Here is a 22544-nt window from a genome sequence, read left to right as displayed (position 1 = left end):
TGTGACATACGTGACAGGTTAGAACATAAAAGGTGCTATGGCTTACCCTTTGTCCCTTTGGATTACATGCTGGGGAGAAGCCAGCTGCCATGTTATAGACACCAAAGCAGCACTATGGAAAGGCCCACATGGTAAGAAACCAAGACCTCTAACCATCAGCCATGTGAGCCATTTTGGAAGTGGGTTCTCCAGGTTAACATCTTCAAATGACTGCAGTACCAGAACCATCTCAGTTACACTGCCTCCAAATTTATGATCCCCAGGAAATTAAACAAATCACTAACTTTTGGGACAGTTGTTCAAGAGTAGATAACCAAAACACTAGTGTTACCAATACTCTGTATTATACCCTCTCTGAATACCAAGCATTGCTCTTAGTTCCTGACTAAACCCCAACTAATACAAATGTCAGTGTTTTCTGGGATAATCACTGGCCAGCATTCTTTCATATTCATTTTTAAAAATTAAGGCTAAAGGACTAGACTTTTAGTTATAGCTTTATCATAATTTTAAATGGTTTATGGCATAAACCATTCAACTTTCCATTCCTACAACATGATATATTTCATATATTTCAACTGAACTGTCAAACATATATTTGGCTTAAATGAATATTTTTTCTTCCTTTTTTTTTTTTTTTTTTTTAGATGTGCTTTGAATTGTGCCCTTCAGTAGATAAATAAAGAAAATTTCATCTCACTCCAGTCAGAATGGCACCAGGGATTGAACCCAGAGGCACTTAACACTAAGCCACATCCCCAACCCCTTTTATTTTTTTATTTTTGAGACAGAATCTCACTAAGTTGCTGAGGCTAGCTTTGAACTTGGGATCCTCCTGCCTTAGCCTCCAGAGCCTCTGGGATTATAGGCATGTAGCACCTGGCCATATTTTGTTTTCTCTATATGAATTATCTCATGTGTTCCTTCTCTCTCACTATTCTCTCTCTCTCTCTCTCTCTCTCTCTCTCTCTCTTCCCCTATAAGTAGTTCTATTGCTGAGAAAGAAGCTAAGGAAACTAAAGTACACTAATATTACCACACCTAACCAAACTCTTATCTAGTAAGTAGTGAAGCCAAATTTTGTGCTCATAGTCACTCTGTGATACTCTCTCTCTCTCATAGTACAAACATCTAATCACACTTTAAGAACAACAAAATAAGGAGAAGTTTTCTTTTGTAGTATTAGTTAAATAATAACACTGTTTTATGCAATAAATAAAAACTATACACACATATGGGCACAAAGGACAGTGTTTCCTTTAGAAAATGTATCATATGGCATGCACCTAAATAGAAGAATTCCAGTGAACTCTGTAGATAGCTTTATAATATGTACTGTCATGTCATGTATATGATCTACAAATTGGTCCCTTAGACCTATTTTAATTAAATGAGGAACATATTATCTTCTACTATGTTTGCTTCAAATTAAAAAAAAAAAAAAAACAGAATAAAACCCCAAAACAAAAGCAAACATTAATACAAATCACATTGAGAAACTTTTATTAACTTAAATTGACATTTTAAATTTCATCTACCAAGTCCTTGGCAAAAATGCCTTTATTTGATACAAACCTACAGAAGTTTCTTACCACAGAATCACAGAGACTTGCAGTCATCATTGTTTTGTAATAATTAAAACAATGTTCAAATAATTAACAAGTTACTTCACTGAAATACTTAAAACAACATTCTGAGGAGTGTTTGAAAGCTCTGTTTATAAATAGTGATTGATACATTTATTATGTATTTGGTGCTGAAGATAAACACTTCTTATATAAAACATTGTTTTAATACACTGCTCTACTAATGAAGCTAGTTATTTGATATAATATATTTTAATGCTAAAGAATAAAGCTCTATCATCATATTTATTTTCTTTATAGGACTCTTATCAGGAAGAACTCTGTATCCAACAACAATAAACAGGCATAATCCAAGTGACATTCTGTAGAAGAAAGATGGCTACCAACAAAAGAAACTCTGCATTATGCATTCTTTATGCAAGCAGTCCATTCTGAACAGCAGAATTAAATGTAGACCAAATGCTTTTAAAAGTTTTGTGGGCCTACATGGCAATTACAATCTCCACATACTAAAAAGAACAATAACATAGGACACAGTATTTTTAAGGATTATAGCACATTTTAACACCTTTAGCCCATCCGCTGGCATCTCAGATCAGATTGGCAACTGAAATTTCACATCCACATGAGCTTGCTTGGCTAAGGTCACTATTTCAGAGAGTTTTACAACCTGAAAAGAAAGAACAGAGCATCTTTGTCTCTATTTTCATAAAAGGGTAAATTCAGAACTATAGCTCAATGTAAATTAATCCACAATCTTTTCCATTTAAAACATCAGCGCTATTCTGACATTCTTATAAATCACATTGTATTCTTACAAGAAACTGACACTAAAATAGGACAGTCAAGTCTGATACACCCCATAACCCATACTGCAAATAAATACTTTCTGATAAAAGATAGATATGTAGATGATTAAGTATGCATATATCTTTTTAAATTTTATCTTACAGAACAGTTAAGTGTCTTTGTTGGATACCCCACAATTCAAAGCACATATAAATAAAAATTTATTTTGAAAAATGTGTACAATCTTAGCTTATTGGGTAGGAGTTCAAATAAAGGAGTATTTTACTTTCTATCAGTAATTTAGTAATTTCTATGTAAAATACCAGTGCCCTCTACAATCTGAGAATATCTATTTCCATATAAAATATCACAAATTAGACATATTTAAATCAAAAAATAATTTAGCTTCTCTCTTTCCCACAGAGTATTTACAAAAAAAAAAAAAAAAAAAAGGAGGCTTACATATACTCAGTGGTAGAACACTTGCCCACCATGCACAAGGATTTGATCCCCAACATTGCAAGAAAAAGAGTTTAAAGATAGACATCTTGGATTCAAATCACGTTCTGATGATTATGACATATGACTCTGAATAGGTTAACTTACTGGTCTATAAAAAAAAAATTTATCACCAAACTTATATTAAATCCTAGAAAAAAATAACCTATTGTGTGTATATAAATACTCAAAAAATGGTAGCAGGTAGCAGTTGCTAATATCATCATCATCACATTTATTATTGACATGACTTCTATAAGAAAGAAACATTTCAGTGTTACTTTTAAAAACAAAACAAAATAAAAAAGCCCCCAATCACTAAAAGCCTGCAATTACAACTTAAATCAACTGTGCAATTTTCATCTCGTGTAGTCTATTAATCAAGGTCCTACTGATTTTTTCCCTTTCTTTCCAAGGCCATCTAGCTTTTCAAAATTCAGGATTTCATTGCAAACATATGTTTTCAGAAATTATAATGTATTCCTTACCTTTGCCTTACTTTGTATCTAATTATTACACTAAACAAAATCCTACTATCCCCCTCATGTCTTCTCCAACTTATCTCACACCTTGATGTCAAAAAACAAGCTTTCTGAAACACTTTCCCCCTACCATTTTCTTACTCATAATCTTTAATTTTAACTCAGGATTGAATATAAATTCCAAATTTTATTTGGTAATAGGTAACTTTCCCAAAGAAGGACATAAAACATTATTATTCTTGTGAAGTGACACATTAATTCAGCAAGTCTCAAGAGTCTATTATTGATTAAACCACAGAGCCCCAAAGACAACTCAATAAAATATCCACGAAAATAGAAGAAAGTCAAAGCTGTCATCTAGAAACATCCCTGTATTTGCTGTAAATGTTCTCCAAGATTTATTGCTGGTAAGCAAAAGTAAAGTATGTGCTACCATTCACTGAAGGTAAGGGAGGGGAGGGCTTCTCATCTATGCCCATCCACACATACATACATGCACAAACATGCATATACACACTTAAAATTTCCTTAGGTATAAAAATAACTACAGGACAAACCAAAAACTATTTTTAAAAAACAATGCTGGATGGCGCATGCCTGTAATCCCAGCAACTCAGGAGGATCACCACTTTGAGATCAGCCTCAGTGACTTAGCAGAGCCCTGTCTCAAGAGCTAGGGATGTGGCTCAGTGCTTAAGTGCTCCTGGGTTCAATCCCTGGTACCAAAAAAAAAAAAAAAAACTAATGGTTACACACCTGTGAAAAAAGGAAAATACGAAAAGATATAATAAGCTAAATTCTCTAAACATACCTTGATTTTGGATTCATGTAAATATTTACATAAAACAAAGGTTTTATTTTTTAAAGCAACCTTTAAAAATAAAATTAACTAGATCAAGCTGAGGCAAAACTCACAGAGAATTATTCCACATGAATTTAAAAATCCAATAAAGTTGTGAGAAATACCCTAAAAGACACAAAGAACCTCCGATAAAATTAAAACATACTTTGATATTTCTATTGTAAAACTGTCATATCTGTGCTGAGAGACAAAGCAATTGAATAATGATTATGGTATGGCATAGGAGAAATACATGTCAGACAAAAACCTGTCTTCCTACATTTGCTTTGGAAATATTAGCATGAATTTACGTTAGAATCTATCTCCTTAAAAAATGTTTCCTAGGCTTAAAAAACCCTGAAACAATAACTAAACTAAGTAGACATGAATACTCATTAAGTTGAATTTTGGTCTCTACATCTGGCTCATTGTAGGCCTGAACCAATAATACAAAGATGAACCTGAAACATCTCATCATACCAGAAAGCATATCAGAGAGTATGTTAGAAGGACTGAGGTACCAACCTGAAGAGGTTCTCACTGACCAAAAAAAGACAATTTGTATCAATAATAATAAATGAAATTTATCAACCTCACGTAATATATTAATCCATGACAACATGGTCTGCCACCAGAATGGAAATGAACACATGAAAACAAACAAACAAAAAAAACCCCAAAATACAAAAAGTAAAAACTAAAAGAGCTGGGTCACCTTTATAGGATATAATGGAGCAAAACCACTATTTTGAAACCTGGCCAATAAAGGCAAAGATTCAAGTAATTATCATGAATTTTCTATTTAAAAAAAAAAAAGCACTTCATGGTAACAAATAGTTTATCTAAGAAAGTTTAACTTTTTAGGCACATTCTAAAAGAAGAATGATAATTAGACTATCACTGCCTTAGAACGAAAAACAAAATACTGGCTCTAAAGTATGATCATCAGTGGCTGCTAACACCACTAAAAGAGAAATAATTATACATTATATACCTCCTATGGAATTGAAAAATACCAACCAACTATAAAATATTAGTGTTTCCTACTCCCCCTAGTCTAATACAAACATGGCCAATATTATAGATTGAACTACCAGTTTAGAGGAGATACAGGAGGCAGAGTAACATGCTAAATGCATGACACCCAGGAATGCAACCATTAAAATTGAGATTATGGAAAACTCTACAGGATCATTGACATGAATTTTCTGACAAGTATGCTGGAGAAGAATTTTGAAAGGAGGGAAGGACCTATAGATTAAGAAATGTAGCTGGGCATGGTAGCACAAGCCTATAATCCCAGCAGCTCAGGAGGCTGAGACAGGGGGGATCTCAAGTTTAAGACTAGCCTAAGCAACTCAGTTAAGACTCTGTTTCAAAATAAAAAACATGGGCTGGGGTTGTAGCTCAGTGGTAGAGTGCTCGCCTAGCCCACATGAGGCCCTGGGTTCAATCCTTAGCACCACATAAAAATAAAATATTGTGTCTACCTACAACTAAAAAATAAATAAATAAATATTTTTAAAAATAAAAATAAAAAACAAAAAAGGGCTAAGGATGTGGCTCAGTGGTAAAATGCCCCTAGGTTAAATCTCCAACACCAAAAAAAGAAAGAAAGAAATGTAATGACTTATTAACCAACTGCAATGAGAGGCTTATTTTGATCCAATAAGAATGTGGACAAAAAAAATAAGATAACCAGAGAAATTGCAATACTGAGTAGATTCTTTTTAATAAAATATAACCCTAATACCATTATTCTCCTTAAAACAAATAACAGTAATTTTTTTATATCATGACCAACATTTTATCTTTTACAGATACGAGATAAAATGATAAAACATGTGGGACTTACTTCAAAATTATCATGGTAGGGGGAAAAGTAGGAAAGAATACAGATGAGATCATACTGGGCATGAATTATTGTCTAAGATGGATCATAGGTACAAGAGGTTCTGAGAAAGATACTCTTCTTCAGCAAATTCTCATAGGCTCCTCCAAACTCTTTTTAGCTGGGCACTGACTTTTGGACTTCCATGTCTGACTCTGCATTGTCCAATCTGAGTAACAGTTTAGCCAAAATTCAACCTTACCCATAATGTTTAAGTAATTTTCCATCTACTGACCCCCACCCTACTCCTTGGTTATAAATTCTCACTTTTTCTTGTTGTGTCCGGAGCTGAGCACCATCTTTATTTCCCCCTGCAAAACGTCATCTCATCAGTCTCTGTATTTATTGTAATACTCCTCCTGAATAAAATTTGCCTTACCATTTTTAACCAATATGAATAATTTTAACAGTTCATTATATAATATTTAGCTGAAGCAATAATTATTAGTAATATTAACAATTAGCTGGTCCATTTTAGAATCAAAGGGCTTATAAATTCTTTACACACTAAAAATTTGTCCTTGGATCAACAAAGCCCATTTACCATTCTAGCAGCTTCATCCAAGTCATCACAAGCAAGGATTTTAAGTCCACTGTCTGCTATCAGTGCCTTAGCATCATCAACTCGTGTACCTAAAAATGATTTTTGCAAATATAAATAAATATTGTTTTAAATATATACACAAAAGCATTTAAAATCTCTGCTACAACAAGTATGAAACTTCAACATACAAATACTTCCATCATTTATCATAAATCAAAGAAAATACTACAAAAGCCTGTAATTATCTCATAAAATATTTCACCTCACCATGTTCATGGTAATTAAGGCAAGTCAGAATTCCAGATAAATCACAATAAAAAATATATCAAATTACATTAATTAAAACTATAAACATTTTGGCCCCAATGTACAAATTGTTTTTAAAACATAGCTTTTGAATTTCATATTATATAATGCTTTCACCTAAAAGACACGACTATTTGTAAACTGTAATGAACTGAACTCCTTGGAATTATGAATTTCTTAGCAATTAGGAAAAATAATTATCAAATATCATTAATACTCACCTTGTAACCGTACCACAACAGGTATTTTAATTTCTAAATCTTTTACTGCCATGACAATACCCTGTGCAATGACATCACATCGCATGATTCCTCCAAAAATGTTGACCAGAATGGCCTGTACCTGTAATAAAGTGTTTTTAGTAAATTAAAAATTTAAAGGAGCCAGGCATAATGGCGCACACCTGTAATCCCAACAGCTCAAGAGGCTGAGATAGGAGGACCGTGAATTCAAAGCCAGCCTCAGCAAAAGCAAGGTGATAAGCAACTCAGTAAGACCCTGTCTCTAAATAAAATACAAAAATAGGGCTGGGGTTGTGGCTTGGTGGCTGAGTGCCCCTGAGTTCAATCCCTGATACCCGACGCCCCCCTCAAAAAAAAAAAATTTAAAGGACTAAGTATTTGTCCTTGCCTCACAAGAAAATACTAGGTTTTGTGCCTTATAAAAATTTATTCCATGGAAATATTTTCATACCAAACCACCATTTCATCTTCTAGCTCTTAGTCCACTGCCCACCAGAACTTATTTCCACTTTCTTGGGTAATTTCAACACCTGGTTCATATTCTCTTTTCTACTGTATCTCCCTAGTTTCACTTACTTTTTCCTATTAAATATAACCATTCACCAACATGCATGATCTCCATTAGAGTCCATTACCTATCATCTCTTCACTGCCCATCAGAATCACAACTTCTGTATGCCCACTCTTGGCTACACTAAAGCTCTAAACCTCGGGGCCTATTTGGGTCAACATTCTTTTACTATCACACTGATACTTCTGAATCAGTGTTCTGCTCCACCACCTCCCCCAAAAAAAATTTTAAAGAGGTTTAGTTCAATTAGCTATTACTGAGCCTCTCAAGTGGTAAATACAAATGTTTACAGATATGTCAAAATACTGTTTCCCTCAACTTTATGGCTGCTAGGAAGGCTCTGGGACAGCTGAAGAATTTAGGCCAAAGGATTCTACTATTAGCATCTCCAGAATATCAAATGTGTAAATCTCACTCTCTGCTTAATGTCCTCCACTTTCACCTATAGTGCCTTTCCCCTCTAACTCCATCAAACCCAATCTTTTCTTCTTAAAATTCTTTCTCTAGCCCCTCAATACCTTTCCAATCTCCTGGTCTATCAGCTCTCAACTGACCTTTCTTCACTCTAAAGCATGTGTCCTATAAAGCAGTCATTCAATGACACTGTCCCTTGCCTGATCAATACTGTCACACCATTTCCTTCACTGACCCAGTTCAAACACTACATCTTTGAACAATTCTAGCCAACTTTATCTATCCCAACTTCAAGTAAAAGCAAAAATGTTAAAAATGAATAAACCCTGAAACACTAGCATTACCTGAAGAATCAACAATGATTCATCTGCAATTCTTTCAGCAGTCTGCCTCATGACTTCAACTCTCTCCATAAATATCTGTCCCACTTTTAGCATATAATTTTCCTTACAAAATTCACACTGGTCACACAATAGATATACTCCTTAACAAATATCTGATGGGTAACAATATATGTGTCTTCTAGATTATGATGCTTCATATCCCTTTTATTTCAATAATTGTTTATAAATGCATAATTGTAAATAATGGCACATCTATAAGATAGATACAGACATCAAAATAAGTTTTGGAAAATACATTAGTGTTGCAAAAAGTGTTCAAGATATGTTAGTAATAAAAATAAAGACTCTCTCTATGTGTGTGTGTGTGTGTGTGTGTGTGTGTGTGTATTAAAAGATATATACAAGTTGCGCATGGTGGTACATGCTGGTAATCCCGGGGGACTAGGAGGATGAGAAAGGAGGATCACAAATTCAAGGTCAGCCTCAGTAACTCAGTGAGATCTTGTCTCAAAATAAAAAATAAAAAGGGTTGGGGATGTACCTCAGTGATAAAATTTCCTGGGTTAAATCCTCAGTACCACAAAAACAAACAAACATACAAATGTGTAAACTGTGTACTATGTGAATTATATCTTATGATAGTTATTTATAAAGTAATATGTGATGTGTTTGTGTGTGAAATACATATATATTAACAAGCCTTAAAGAAAACATCAAATCAATAATAATTAAAGTTATCTCTAGATAGAATTAAAGGTGATTTTTTAAATATTTTTTTAGTTATTGATGGACCTTTATTTTTTTGCTTATTTATATGTGGTGCTGGAAATTGAACCCAGTGCCTCACACGTACGAGGCAAATGCTCTACCTCTGAGCTACAACGCCAGACCAAAGGTGATTTTTTTTTTTTTTTAACTTTCTTCTTTGTAGCTTTATATATTTTTCTAATTCCTGGGCTTTCATGGTCAACTAAATGGGAGTTACAGAAGGAAAAAAAAAGGAATTATGAAATTATCTGCTATATGGAAAGCTCCCATGCCAGATCATCATCACCACTTATAATATCACCTAGTAATTCTTTACCTGGTTTGCTAAATCACAAAGCTAACTGGGCAACTTTGCCAAAAGTTCTCTTTTATTGCACTAATTTCAATTCCTTTTTCCAAACTGTTGAGGTCTTTCAAATTTTAGCCCAACTATCACAATGATAACATCTAATAATTAATCAAGTTACTTCTCACAATTCAAATTGTAAAACATAAGCCCTGAGCTTACCTTTTTATCTGAAGTGATAAGCTTAAATGCCTCTGTTACTTGATGAACCGTGGCGCCACCACCAACATCAAGAAAGTTGGCTGGAGTCCCTCCATGAAGTTTTATTATATCCATTGTGGCCATAGCCAAACCAGCACCATTTACTATTAGGAGGAAAAAAGATTTGTATAAGCAACAAACACAGAGAAAACAAATTAAGATTAGCGAGACCAACTCCAACATAAAGACTCGTGATACCTAGACAGCCTATATTTCCATCAAGGCCAATATAGTTGAGATCTGCCTTAGCTGCATCTTTGTCCCTCTCATCTTCTTGGGTCCAGTCCCGAAGGTCAAAGATTTTCTTTTGGCGATAGGCTGAATTAGAATCAAAATTGATCTTTGCGTCCATACATAACACTTTCAAGGGGAAAAAAAAGAAAACAATTAATGTCAAGACAGACACAATGAACTATCCAATAACATTGTTTAGGGAGAACGCACATTGTAATTTAGCTTCTTAAGTATTTCAATTTATGTTCACAATGAATTTTTTTTTTTTTTGGTACTGGGGATATTAAGCCAAAGGGTGCTTAATGCAACCTTGAGCCACATCACCAGTGCCACCCTCCCCGCTTTTTAAATTATTTTTTATTTTGAGACAGTGTCTTGCTAAGTTCCTTAGGGCTTTGCTAAATTGTTGAGTCTGGCCTCGAATTTTCAATCCTCAAGCCTCAGCCTCCCAAATTGCTGGGATTATAATCATGTGCCACTACATCATGCTCCACAGATGCTGTTTCTATATCCTGAGCACTAGATAAAGATGCAAATAATTTTTTAAAAATCTCCAAAACATTTAAAATTTTTAAAAACTTTCCAGGATTTACTGCCCATGTTTCTAGCTACCCCTTCACTTGAGCCCCATATCATATATTGCCTCTCATCACTCAGGTACACTGTTCTAGCAATTCTATCTTTGCCAATTAAAAATCCCCTCCCTCACCATGAGAGAGGTGGTGCATGCCTATAATCCCAGTGGCTTTTGAGGCTGAGACAGGAGGATTGTGAGTTCAAGGTCAGCTTCAGAAACTTCAGGAGGCCCTAAGCAACTCAATCATACCTTCTTAATAAACAAACAAAAAAAAAAAAGGATGGGAATGTGGTAGCAGTTAAGTACTCCTGGGTTCAATCCTCAGTTCCAGGGGGGCAGTACAGACTCCCCTCTCTCCACTTTTCTAGTGGTTAAATCCCTCCAACTTGTAAAAATACTATTATTTCTCCACCTTAATATAAAGAAAAAATATTACCTAACTCTACCTTCCCCTTCTTCTTTGCTTCCTAAAGAGCAGAACTCCTTAGAAAACTTACCTGTTTAAAAGAGGGGTCAACAAACTATAGCCCATGGGCCAGATTAGACCTGTGCCTGTTTTTATTATGGCCTACGAAATAAGAATAGGACTTATATTTTTAAAGGATCATAAAGAAAAAAGAGGTGGAAAGGAAGAAAAACAAAAGTAAGGGGAAAAATAGTAGAATGCAAAATCATATGTGGCCCATGTAATCTCAAATACTTATAAACTACCAACTCCTATGATGAGACTTCTTATACCAAAATCCTCTCTTGCCATTCTCTCTCACACCCACTCCTATTAGCTTTTACCTCCAGCACACAATCAAAATGGCTCTCCTGAAGGTCACTCCTCTAATCTCATTTTTCAGTAAGTACTCTGACCTTTCCTCATTCCCTTTTTTTTTAAGTTGTAGATAGACACAATACCTTTATTTATTTATCTTTATGTGGTGCTGAGGATCGAACCCAGGGCCTCACATGTACAAGGTAGATACTCTACCACTAAGCCGCAACCCCAGCCCTCATTTCCTTTTTAATTACAATATTCTCTGCAGTTCCTGAACAACAGCTGGCTGAAGACATGAACAGTTTCAATTGCCACACAACACTGGAGATAGTTTTGAGTCCAGTTAATAGCCAACAATAGAAAAAAAAATCAATATTCTTTCAGAGGAAGATGACAGAATCCATTTCTCTCCAAACATATAATATATAATTAAAAGCAGTCATATGAAACCAAAACCCATGATGACCCAGATTTGAAATTATCAGGACTACAAAATAATTATTTTACATGTTTAGGATTTAAGGGAAAACATGGTCATAACAAATGAATAGTTAGATAATCTCAGCAGAAAACCAAATGAAAAATCTAGAACTAAAAAGTACAATATCTTGAAGTGAAAAATTCATTGGATAGCCTTAACAGATTTGTAATGGGTCAGTGAATGTAGAGAAGTTGTCCTATCTGAAGAAGGAAGAAAAAAACATACCTTGGTGACCTATTGCATAGTATCAAGAAGTCTATATAAAACTGGAAGGCAAAGGGAGAAGAATAGAGGAGAAAAAGGGTGAAAGAAAAATTTATCAAGCTAGAATTCTATATCCACTCAAAATATGCTTTAAAAGAAAGGCAAAGTAAAAACACTTTTAAGTAAACGGAAACAAAATCCATCACTAGCAGATTTACATTAAGAGAAATGCTTACAGGAAATTCTTCAGGCTCAAGGGATATAACATGTGAAAACTCAGATCATAGCAGTGGTTCTCACAATCAGGAGCAATTCTGACTCACAGGGGACATCTACAAATGTCTTAAGTGCCATTTAGTAAACATCCTGTTAAATACCCTAAAATGCATAGAATAGCCCTCCCTAACAAAAAATAATCTATCCCAAAATGTCAATAGTGCCAAGACTAATACTCTGTGGTAGGGAAAAAGACCAGAAGTAGATAAGCAAATGAAGATAATGAAAGTCAGTTTTATAAATGTTGTATAACAGAATGTCAAATATCAAAAATGGCAGAACTAGAATGAACCTCTAGGAATTAGATTAGAATTAGAAATATCAGTATAAATTTCAGATATTTTGGCCTGGGGTGGTGGTGCATGCCTATAATCCCAACTACTTGGGAGTTTGATTCAAGAGGATCACACGCTCCAGGTCAGCCTCAGCAACTTGGCAAGATCCTTAGCAACTAAGCAAAATTCTGTCGTTCATAGATAAACAGACAGATGATAGGGCTAGAATGTAACTCAGTGGGTAAAGCACCCCAGGGTTTAATCTCCAGAACCAACCACACACACACACACACACACACACACACACACACACACGCAAAAATGTAGATTTTAAAAAAGAGATAGACATAAACATGTCTTTTATGTGTCTCTCTCTCTCTCTCTCTCTCTCTCTCTCTCACACACACACACACACACACACACACACACACACACACACCCCTACCTACCTTTTGGCTCTGCTCAGAAGCCCTTGCCATGACACATTAACAGCAATAAGTATAGATAGCGTGTACTTCTTGGTGCCTAAATATACTTTTCCACAAAAAGGAACCAGGGCTCTTTCGAGAAAAGGATGATTCCAGTTATTAAAAGGAAAGTAAATATTGAAACCGTAAATATCTTCTTGCACAAAAAGTAGAAAAGTACTCAAAGAACAATAGGGGCAAGTCAAAAGGACAAAGGAAGAGTTTATGGTCATAAAATTTATACACAAATGTTCACATGAGTTTATTAGTAGTAGCAAAATATTGAAAACAACCCAAATATCCCTCAAAGGGTGAACGGCTAAAAACATTCAAGTGTACATAAACAATGGAACACTACTCAGCAATAAAAAGGAATGAACTATTGGCACATGCACAACCTGAATAGGCCTCAAATACATTATGTGTTAGCAAAACAGCTGATCTCAAAAGATTACATATTCTATGACCACATTTATACACACATTTTAAAATACTAAACTATAAAGGATGGAAAATAGACCAGTGATTTCTAGAGCACCAGGACAGGATAGGAAATAAGACAGAAGATATGAATACAAGGGTGTACAAGAGAGAGATCTTTCTGTGATGATGGAATAGTTGTATACTGATTGTGGTGGTAGTTACACAAATCTATTTGTGGGATAAAATTATCTATATACAATTGTACAAAAACTGATCATCAACTAGCTGTTTAGATATACACAGCTGTATTAAATGCCACCAATGGGTGAAGGGGACACAGATCCTTTGAACTATTATGCAATTTCCTATTGGTTTATATTTATCCCAAAATTAAAAGTTAGGCCAGACACAGTGGCACATGCCTGTAGTCCCAGGTGCTCAGAAGGCTGAGACAGGAGGATCATAAGTTCAAGGCCAGCCTAGGCAACTTAGGAAGTCCCCATCTCAAAATAAAGTAAAAAGGGCTGAGAATGTAGCTCAGTGGTAACTCTGGATTCTCTGTATACTCACTTCTTCTCAGAAGAGTGGATGTGGATTACCTAACTGCTAAATCTGGATATTATAAAACCACACAGGGAGTGAGCTTCCCATCTACCGCTCTTATTTCCTGGGCAGATTCTCTCCCAGAAAAGACTACCCTATTATGGTCTACAGTAGGTAGAGTAACTCTATCTAATTCTGTAATTCAGTTGTCAGATCCAGTTTGATTAAAATTATGGGAGAGAAAGGAGGGTAATCACGGAGGACTTTTCAGAGATCCCAATGGTGTGATAAGCTATTTAAGCAATTCTATTCAAATATAGTATTTTTAATATTATCCTGTGTTTTAGAGCATTACTGGGAAAGAGTCAATAAGTTCCTATCTTACTATTATTTAAACTAAACCAGTACAAATTAAGAGATATGATTTAAAAAAAAAGGTATACAAAAGAAGTAATTGCAAATTTAGTTTTTCAAAATGTCCTTAAACTATTATTTTAAGGACGATTACGAAAATGTCCTTCAAATTTATATTTAATCTTGTCATATGGCAACAGTACAAAAGGAGACAAATATCTAAATTTTTAATTATTACTTTTGAAATCAAATATGTATCTTATAAAAGAAATCTACAAATCTGTATTCTTTATAATTACATAGTCTACATTGGTCTAAAGTTTCCATTGAAAATAAATAAAAAGGGTACTGGAAAAAATGTAGTTTGGACTCATCTGTCCAAGTCCTTCCTTTTCCATTTCCACTGTCTATGTGACCTTCTACTAAGACTACAGCTACAACTTATCCCTACCTTTAATCTCTTCCTATACAAACACTGCCAATACATCACTCTCTGATCAAAGGATTTTGAAGGTTACTTAGGCATAGGAATGTTAAAATTCAAATATGGTTTGAATATGTCTTCAAAAGGCTCACATCCTAGAGGCTTGGTCTGCAGTGTGGTAGTGCTGAGATAGTGACAGAACCTTTAAAAGGTGGTGTCTAATCAAATTTAGTTAGGTCACTGGTGGCAGTGACCTCCAATGGGATGAACAATTAATTAACATAGTTCTCATGGAACACTAGTTAGTACCTCTGAAAGTGAAATATAATAAAAAAAAAGTTTGGCCCCTGAATTCCTCTGGTTTCCTATTCTGCCATGTGATCTTTTATAAATGCACTCCCACCATCATCATAAAGGTCTCTAAAAGAAAATACCATATAGATATGGTTCTGGACTTTTAGCATTTAAAACTGTGAACTAAGCAAACTTCTCTTCTTTATACATTATTACTCAGTGTCAGGTATTTTGTTTTAGAATCAGAAAGACTAAACACAATGGATTAGTAATTTCACATCAAGAATCAATTATAGGACTACAGGTTTCAAGAGTTTCTGCATGTGTACAAGCTCACATGAAAATACTGGTGCATTTTCCTTGGGTGACGTTACTTGGTTTCATGGAGTTTTCATCTATTTTTCTAAAAGTTATTGACCTATAAATCTAGAAGAGTAAATAAAACCTGGCCCTCCTTTAAATATTTTTTTGTTGGGTTGGTTTTGAGGGGAATAGGGATTTATCTTTTCCAGCTTTATGGAAGTATAACTGACAAATAAAAATTGTACATATTTAAGGTATACACATGACATTTTGATATTTGTATATGCTGTGAAATGATTACCACAATCAAGCTAATAAATACAACCATCAATTCACACACACATTTTTGTGTGTGATAAGAATATTTAAGATCTAGTATCTAAGCAAATTTTGAGTATGCATTATTATTAACTATAGTTATCATGCTGTACATTAGGCTCCAAATTTATTCATTTTAAAACTAAAAGTCTGTACTATTTAACCAGCATCTCCCAATTTTCCCCATCCCCTGACCCTGGTAACCATCCCTCTCTTTTTCTATAAGCTCAACATTTTGAAAGTTCCATATGTAAGTAAAATCATGCCATACTGTCTTTCTGTGTCTGACTTATTTCACTTAACAGAATGTACTAGAGGTTCATCTGTGTTGTCAAAGATAATTTCTAAAGAAGGAAATTACCGTACAAAAACAATCAGATCTGTGAAATAATACTTGAAAATGAAGGGAGAGGGCACCAAAAATCAGTTGGGAAAGTATACTGTGTTTAACACTTTATTTGACAATAATTTTAAAAGCTGGCTGTTAGAAAAAAGAAGTAATGCTAAAGTGAAATCTTTAAATCTAGTTAAAGTCTTAAACAAAAACACACACATTGAGGATGAACAGTTGCTGATCTTAGGAAAAAATAACAGCATGAGAAACTAATGGAAGTCAAAGTGAGATCTGACTATATGCAAAACAAAAAGGTTTAGTATATACCCCCCTCAAAAAAAAGCAAACAATATTAAACAACAAAGGACAAACTCAGAAAAGAAAAATATTCATGCCATGTGCCAGACAACAAGTAACAGTCTTAATAAATAAAAGCCCATTCACATGGGAAAATCACCATAATCTGTCATTAGATAAATAAAGCAAGCTGCAAATTGTATAGTTTGCAAGCTTTTCTGTACTTGCTAAAATAAACACTAGGTAAAAATAAACAAGAAACAAACAAAAAAAGACAGGGGGGTGGATAAAGAGAATGGAAGTAAATAAGGATGGAAAGACTAAATTTCCCAGTAAAGGAATAAGATGGGCAGAAATTCATTATATGTATTTTTTAATCATATAAATAAATTAAAATAAAAAAGAAATAACAACCTCATCATATTAATGAGAAAAACTACCCATGTTTTTGTGTGTGTGTGTGTGTTTACTATAGGAAGCTACATAATGACCACCCAAAGATTCCAGGTCCTAATCATTGAACCTATGAATGTTACTTTATATATAAGGCAACATTTCTACAGATCTGATTAAAATAGGATTTTGAGAAGAGGAGATTTCCCTGGATTATCTAAGAGGGCTCTAAAAGACATCACAGATATCCTTGTAAGACAGAGGCAGAGATTGAAATGAAGAGACCAGGGCAAAGGAATGCCACCAGAAGCTGGAAGGAGCAAGGAACAGATTCTTTCCCTAGTGCCTCTAGACAGTGATACTTTGAATTCATGCCATACCAAGTTTTAACTTCTGGCCTCCAGAACTGCAAGAGAAAAAATTTGTTGTTTTAAGTGACCTAAATTTATACTAACGTGTTACAACAACCACAGGGAACTAAAACATGTAGCTAAAGATATCAACAGAAAATTCACAGAAGGAAAAGAGTTCAATGAAAAAGTCTCAACATCCTAAAATCAAAGAACTAAACAAACAAACAAACAAAAAACCACCCAAACAAGTCACCCTTTCTTCATTATCAGTTTGATGGAGATTAAACTCAATGTCTGTCAGAGTATGCAATGAGACAGACACTCTGGGTATATATTACAACAACAAGCGAAGGGAAGGGGAAAGAAGAAAAAACTACCTGGTAAAATATATCTAAAATGTTATAAGTCTGACACAAAAATTAAACATATATTAAAAATACTACTACTCTTTGATCCAAAAATCTTGCTTCTAAGAATTTATATGAGGGGCTGGGGATGTGGCTCAAGTGGAGCGCTTCACCTGGCATGCGTGCGGCCCGGGTTCGATCCTCAGCACCACATACCAACAAAGTGTTGTGTCCACCGAAAACTAAAAAATAAATATTAAAAAATTCTCTCTCTCTCTCTCTCTCTCTAAAAAAACAAAATAAGGGTTTTTTTAATACCTATATTTCTTTATACCTATATCTGCATTCTGAAAATTTTCTATAATAAACATATTCCTGTATTAGGGAAAAAATTACCTCTAAACATATATAAATGTGTACTAGAAAAAGGAAAAAACCTGGATACATAGAAAAAATAGTTATTAAGAGGACAAAAACATTCCTTATGTGACTACTGAATTCCACAGTTGTAAAGTATTCAGTGGGCTTGCTTCAATGTTAATTGGTCTCTCTAAAGTTACATAATCAGGAAATGGTAAGAAATGTCTTTTACACAGGTAATTCTTCACTGAATGCATTTTTAGAATGTGTCTTATACCACACTCTTCAAAAAGTTAAATTATGTTCAGTTTTATAGACTATATTATCACAACAGAATTTACTCATTATTTATACTATCATATTATGACCAACTGAAAGTTGATTTCTTTGATAAAGAACAGAACTTATTAGAAATATAAAAGTGAAAAACAGGCTACAAATGCTTAAGAAGATTAGAATTGCCCAAAGAAACATGAAATGAACAATAAATTAAAGCAGAAGCAGATAATATAAAATAACAAGAAAAACAGACTAGAATAGAGCAACATATTTTAAAAAAAAACTACACATGGAAGGGAGATGATTCAAATCTGATTTACCTTTTAAGCATATGCAAGAGAAAAGCCATCAAAGTGACAAGCTAATCTTATTTCTCTAGTAGCTAAAAATACTACTCCAGCATCTGAACATATCCTTTTGAACAGCAAAGATCCATCATCTCTGAAGTATAAATCTCACGGAGACCCAGATGGCTAATTCCCCCAAACTAAAGCTATTTACTACCACCACACTTAATATTCTAACCCAGCATTGCCCAATAAAACCTTCTGCAATGATGGAAATGTTCTCTATATATGCTACCCAGTTTAGTTACTGAACACTTCAAATATGACTAGTCTGACTAAGGAAGTGAATTTTTAAATCTTATATAATTTTAATTAAAATAGCCACATGTGGATGATGGTTAACATATTAAACAAAGAACTCTGATCTGTGTATGTGTATACAGTGTTTATTTTAATGGGTTTCTCTCAGATTTATTCACTTTCAATTCATTATAAAATAAGCTTCTACATAGGAATGAGTTTACTTCCTTATGAGTTCAACTTCCTTAGTGAAGCATGTGACAGAGACATAAATGCATAATCAATGTTTGATAAAAGAAGATACTTTACCAGCGCCATCTGAATCTTCTACCATTGGATTTATTTCTACCATAGTTGCATCGTATTTCAGAAACAGATTATAAAGCTTGACCATGTTTTCTGCTGCAGAATCCACAACATTAGGTGGAAATCCCATCTTCTGTGCAAGCTGAAAGCAATTTGTCTTTTTTATTTTAAGTACTCTGTATATGCTCAGTCAGCATTAAAGTACTATAAATAAAAAACCTTGTAATTTATCATTTAAAAAAAATAAGCATGAGTCACTCATAGTCAAACATTAATCACTGGAATTGCAGCTTCTATCAATACATGGTTAAACAAAACTTAATACTTAAAGTATTAATACCTGACAAGGCAGGTATTATGCTCATTTCACAAATGATAAATGAAAAGTCAAGTGACTTGCCATTCACCTAGACTACAATTTGTTTCCATAGCCTCCATACTGCCACTAAGCCTAATGGCCAACCTAAACTCAAAAGAGAGGCTTATATTTTATTAAAATACATATAAAGAATTATTTGACAATCCCAATGGTTCTAACAATAGACAAAATATTAAAACACTCTATTTCCCCTTTTAGGTAATTTAGGACACATACAGTCAAATGAATATTATCCTGTTCATTTAAAAATCTACTGAATACCTAACATATGCCAGGCACTGTGCCAAAAACCAAAAGATACAGGAATTTAACCATTTAACCTAGTAGAAGAGTTTACAGTCTTGAGCAGAGATTTCTAATTAGAGTATTAGACACTGATTATACACAAAGTATTTTCACACCATTCGAGTCTTCATACATATACTTAGGATAATGATGTCTAACTCCTTCCACCATATTATAGAGCTTTTTAAACAAAATATCAATATCCCAACCCATAAGTTCTGGTTCACAAATTCTACAGCAGACCAAGCATCTATCACTTTAAAGTTCCACAAGCAATTTTGAAACACTGCTACAGAGAATATGTATCTGTATGTTTATCCTAATGGTGCCATCACCGCTCAAGAACACCACTGAGAATTCCTTCCTTATTTTCAACTGCTACTTAAGCCTACAACACATTCTTTTAACTTTCAGTAACAGAAAATATGAAACTATGAGCGTAAATATGATTTTTGCAAAGAGTCAAATGCCAATAAATAACTGGCTGACCAAGCAAAAAAAATATAATTTTTGGTTAAGATATTTTGAATAAAGAATAATGAAAAATAAAATGCCATTTCATTGCAAGGTTGTGACTTATTACTTTCATAGGTTTAAATATTTGAAAATTGCAACATAATTCTGATAAATCATTATGACATTAATTTGCAAACACTGTGCTAGGCATCATTTCTGCTCATTAGTCAAGATGATATATAATCTCACTAGATTATTCTTTCAAGTATTCTTGTAAATCAAGTATTTTCTTCCTCATATAAATTTTCCTCTGCAGGCATACTCTCATACAACTACCTAATGAGTCAAATCTCTGTCCCTTTCAAACATTAATACTATTCATTTGCCTAAATTATTGGCTTCACTATTCATCAGGAAAATATCACTATCTCCTTTAAATCTTGTGCCAGTCAAAATTCTTGCTCTTGCTGTACTTCAATACCATAAACTTATTCTGACATTGTTTTCTAACAGAGGCTAATTTCATTCAAAGTTTAATATTCAAACTTTTATGATTAGTCACTTATTTTTATAATCAAACTGAATAATTTAATTCAATAACAGAATTAAAATATTATCATGATTTTTGAGAGGGGCTAGAGAAGGACAATACAGAAAAATAGTGAAATTATAAGCAAAAATTTATTGTATATGTGGATACCCTGAAAGAAAATCCATAGACTTCATGAAATTCTTAATAGTATCCATAACACCCCCAAAATAAAACCACTGATCTCTCACAAAGATATATGAGAGAGTCTTCCTACCATTCTGTACAATTTACAGGAAATAAAGGGGACACAGGAACATTTAAAATGGCATACTGGGAATGTAAAGCTCAAAAATCTATAAATGATGAATGATAATCACCTCAGTTTCTTGAACAATTAAATGGAAAAAGGATGGAAAGAGTGAGAAAAGGGAAACCTATAAATTTGGAAAAGACCTACAAGACATATTAGCCAATAGCAATGGAAGACTTACATGAATCCTGACTCAAACTATATAAGAAGCAATAATCTGAGACAATTAGGAAAAATTGAGTAGCAGGATAAGCAACGATATTAAGGAATTATTGTTAATGTTACGAGACATGGTAATGGTATAGTAACACTTTTAAAGGAATCCTTATAATTTCATGATATAAACTGAAATATTTATGGAGGATATAAAGAAAACTATTGTGGATACTTCAAAAAATTGCAATTTCAATATACTTATCCTGACAACTGAGGCTTGACACAATTATTCAATTTACAGAAAGTTGATTATCTTTACTTACAATTATCTAGTTACAAACTAAACATTTTTCAGAATATAACATACCCGAACAGCTTGTTCCTTTTTGATGCCTTCTATAATATCAACAGGTTCTTTAACTATGGCATCAGGAGTCTCAGCAGCAACATCTTCAATGTTAACACCACCTTGTGAACTTCCTATTAATACAGGACCCTGACAAGGGGAAATAGCCAAAATATTTAGATTTTATTTTGGATTCATCGATAAAATTTTTTAAATTATCTGTACACACTATTAGACTTAAACATCTACTATTTCCTACTCTCATTTTAAAATTTCCTTAGAATTTGTCTCATCTCCCACACAGTGTCCTTATAAATGCTTAAATGAAACCATGGAGAAGTAAAAAGAAGACAAAGATGATGACTTGCCTGAGAAGGAAAAAAAGATTAAAAATACACACAAAAACTTACAGGAAAATACTTAAAAAAATAAAATATTAAATACAACCTACATATTTTTCTTAAGAACTAAAGAGACATTAAAGTAGTACTTAAAGTAGAAACATCAGAAAATCATGTATAAGGTATTGATATTTGAAAGAGAAATTATAAGGAAAAAGTTGTAGGTTTTCTGAGCTTTAGCTCTACTATAACTCATAAGAAAGAAAGCTAAACACCTTGAAAGAAAAGAAATATCTCTGGCTATTATCTTGAACAATGTAAAAAGTGAAGATGTAAATACAAAGTCCTCTAAAACCAATCAAACAAATCTTAAAGCAAATTATCTAGTAGATTTGCTAATCCATGCAAAACAGGGAAATGGTAAAATTCCATTACTAAATATTATCAAATCACATAGGAAAATACTGATCAATGGTGAGAGATATATATGTACACACACACAGAGTTATGTAAAAAAAGATAAAATCCTAGAGTATATTCTCAACTGTTTTTTAACATAGTGTTCGACACAAAGGAGAGAAATAAAATATAAAAAGATAGATGTTATTTTTAAAGTATTTTCAAAAAATATTTATAATAAACAGTTTTACACTCAGAAAAGAAGAACATGACTTCTATTAAATTTAAAGACTAATCTCAGGGTTCTATTCTAGGATCTACT

General features: G+C 33.5%; 1 protein-coding gene across 2 annotated transcripts in view; it reads right to left on the bottom strand.

The window, feature by feature from the left end:
- Window positions 1–1486: 1486 nt before the first annotated feature.
- Window positions 1487–22544, bottom strand: part of SUCLA2 (succinate-CoA ligase ADP-forming subunit beta) — a 44184-nt gene continuing 23126 nt past the window's right edge. For both annotated transcript variants that reach the window (XM_081276359.1, XM_081276360.1), the window contains exons 5-11: window positions 21504–21632; window positions 19022–19160; window positions 10022–10183; window positions 9785–9927; window positions 7159–7279; window positions 6632–6720; window positions 1487–2256 (exon numbers count right to left, since the gene is read on the bottom strand). In XM_081276359.1, coding sequence (XP_081132485.1) covers window positions 2182–2256; window positions 6632–6720; window positions 7159–7279; window positions 9785–9927; window positions 10022–10183; window positions 19022–19160; window positions 21504–21632 — 858 coding nt within the window. In that variant the 3' untranslated portion in view covers window positions 1487–2181. The remainder of the gene's footprint in view (window positions 2257–6631; window positions 6721–7158; window positions 7280–9784; window positions 9928–10021; window positions 10184–19021; window positions 19161–21503; window positions 21633–22544) is intronic.

This window comes from Spermophilus citellus, assembly GCF_964194105.1.
Source record: "Spermophilus citellus genome assembly, chromosome: 1".
In the NCBI taxonomy this organism is placed as follows: Eukaryota; Metazoa; Chordata; class Mammalia; order Rodentia; family Sciuridae; genus Spermophilus; species Spermophilus citellus.
The sequence above is the reverse complement of the archived record's forward strand: the minus strand, read 5'-3'. Positions and strand labels throughout refer to the sequence as shown.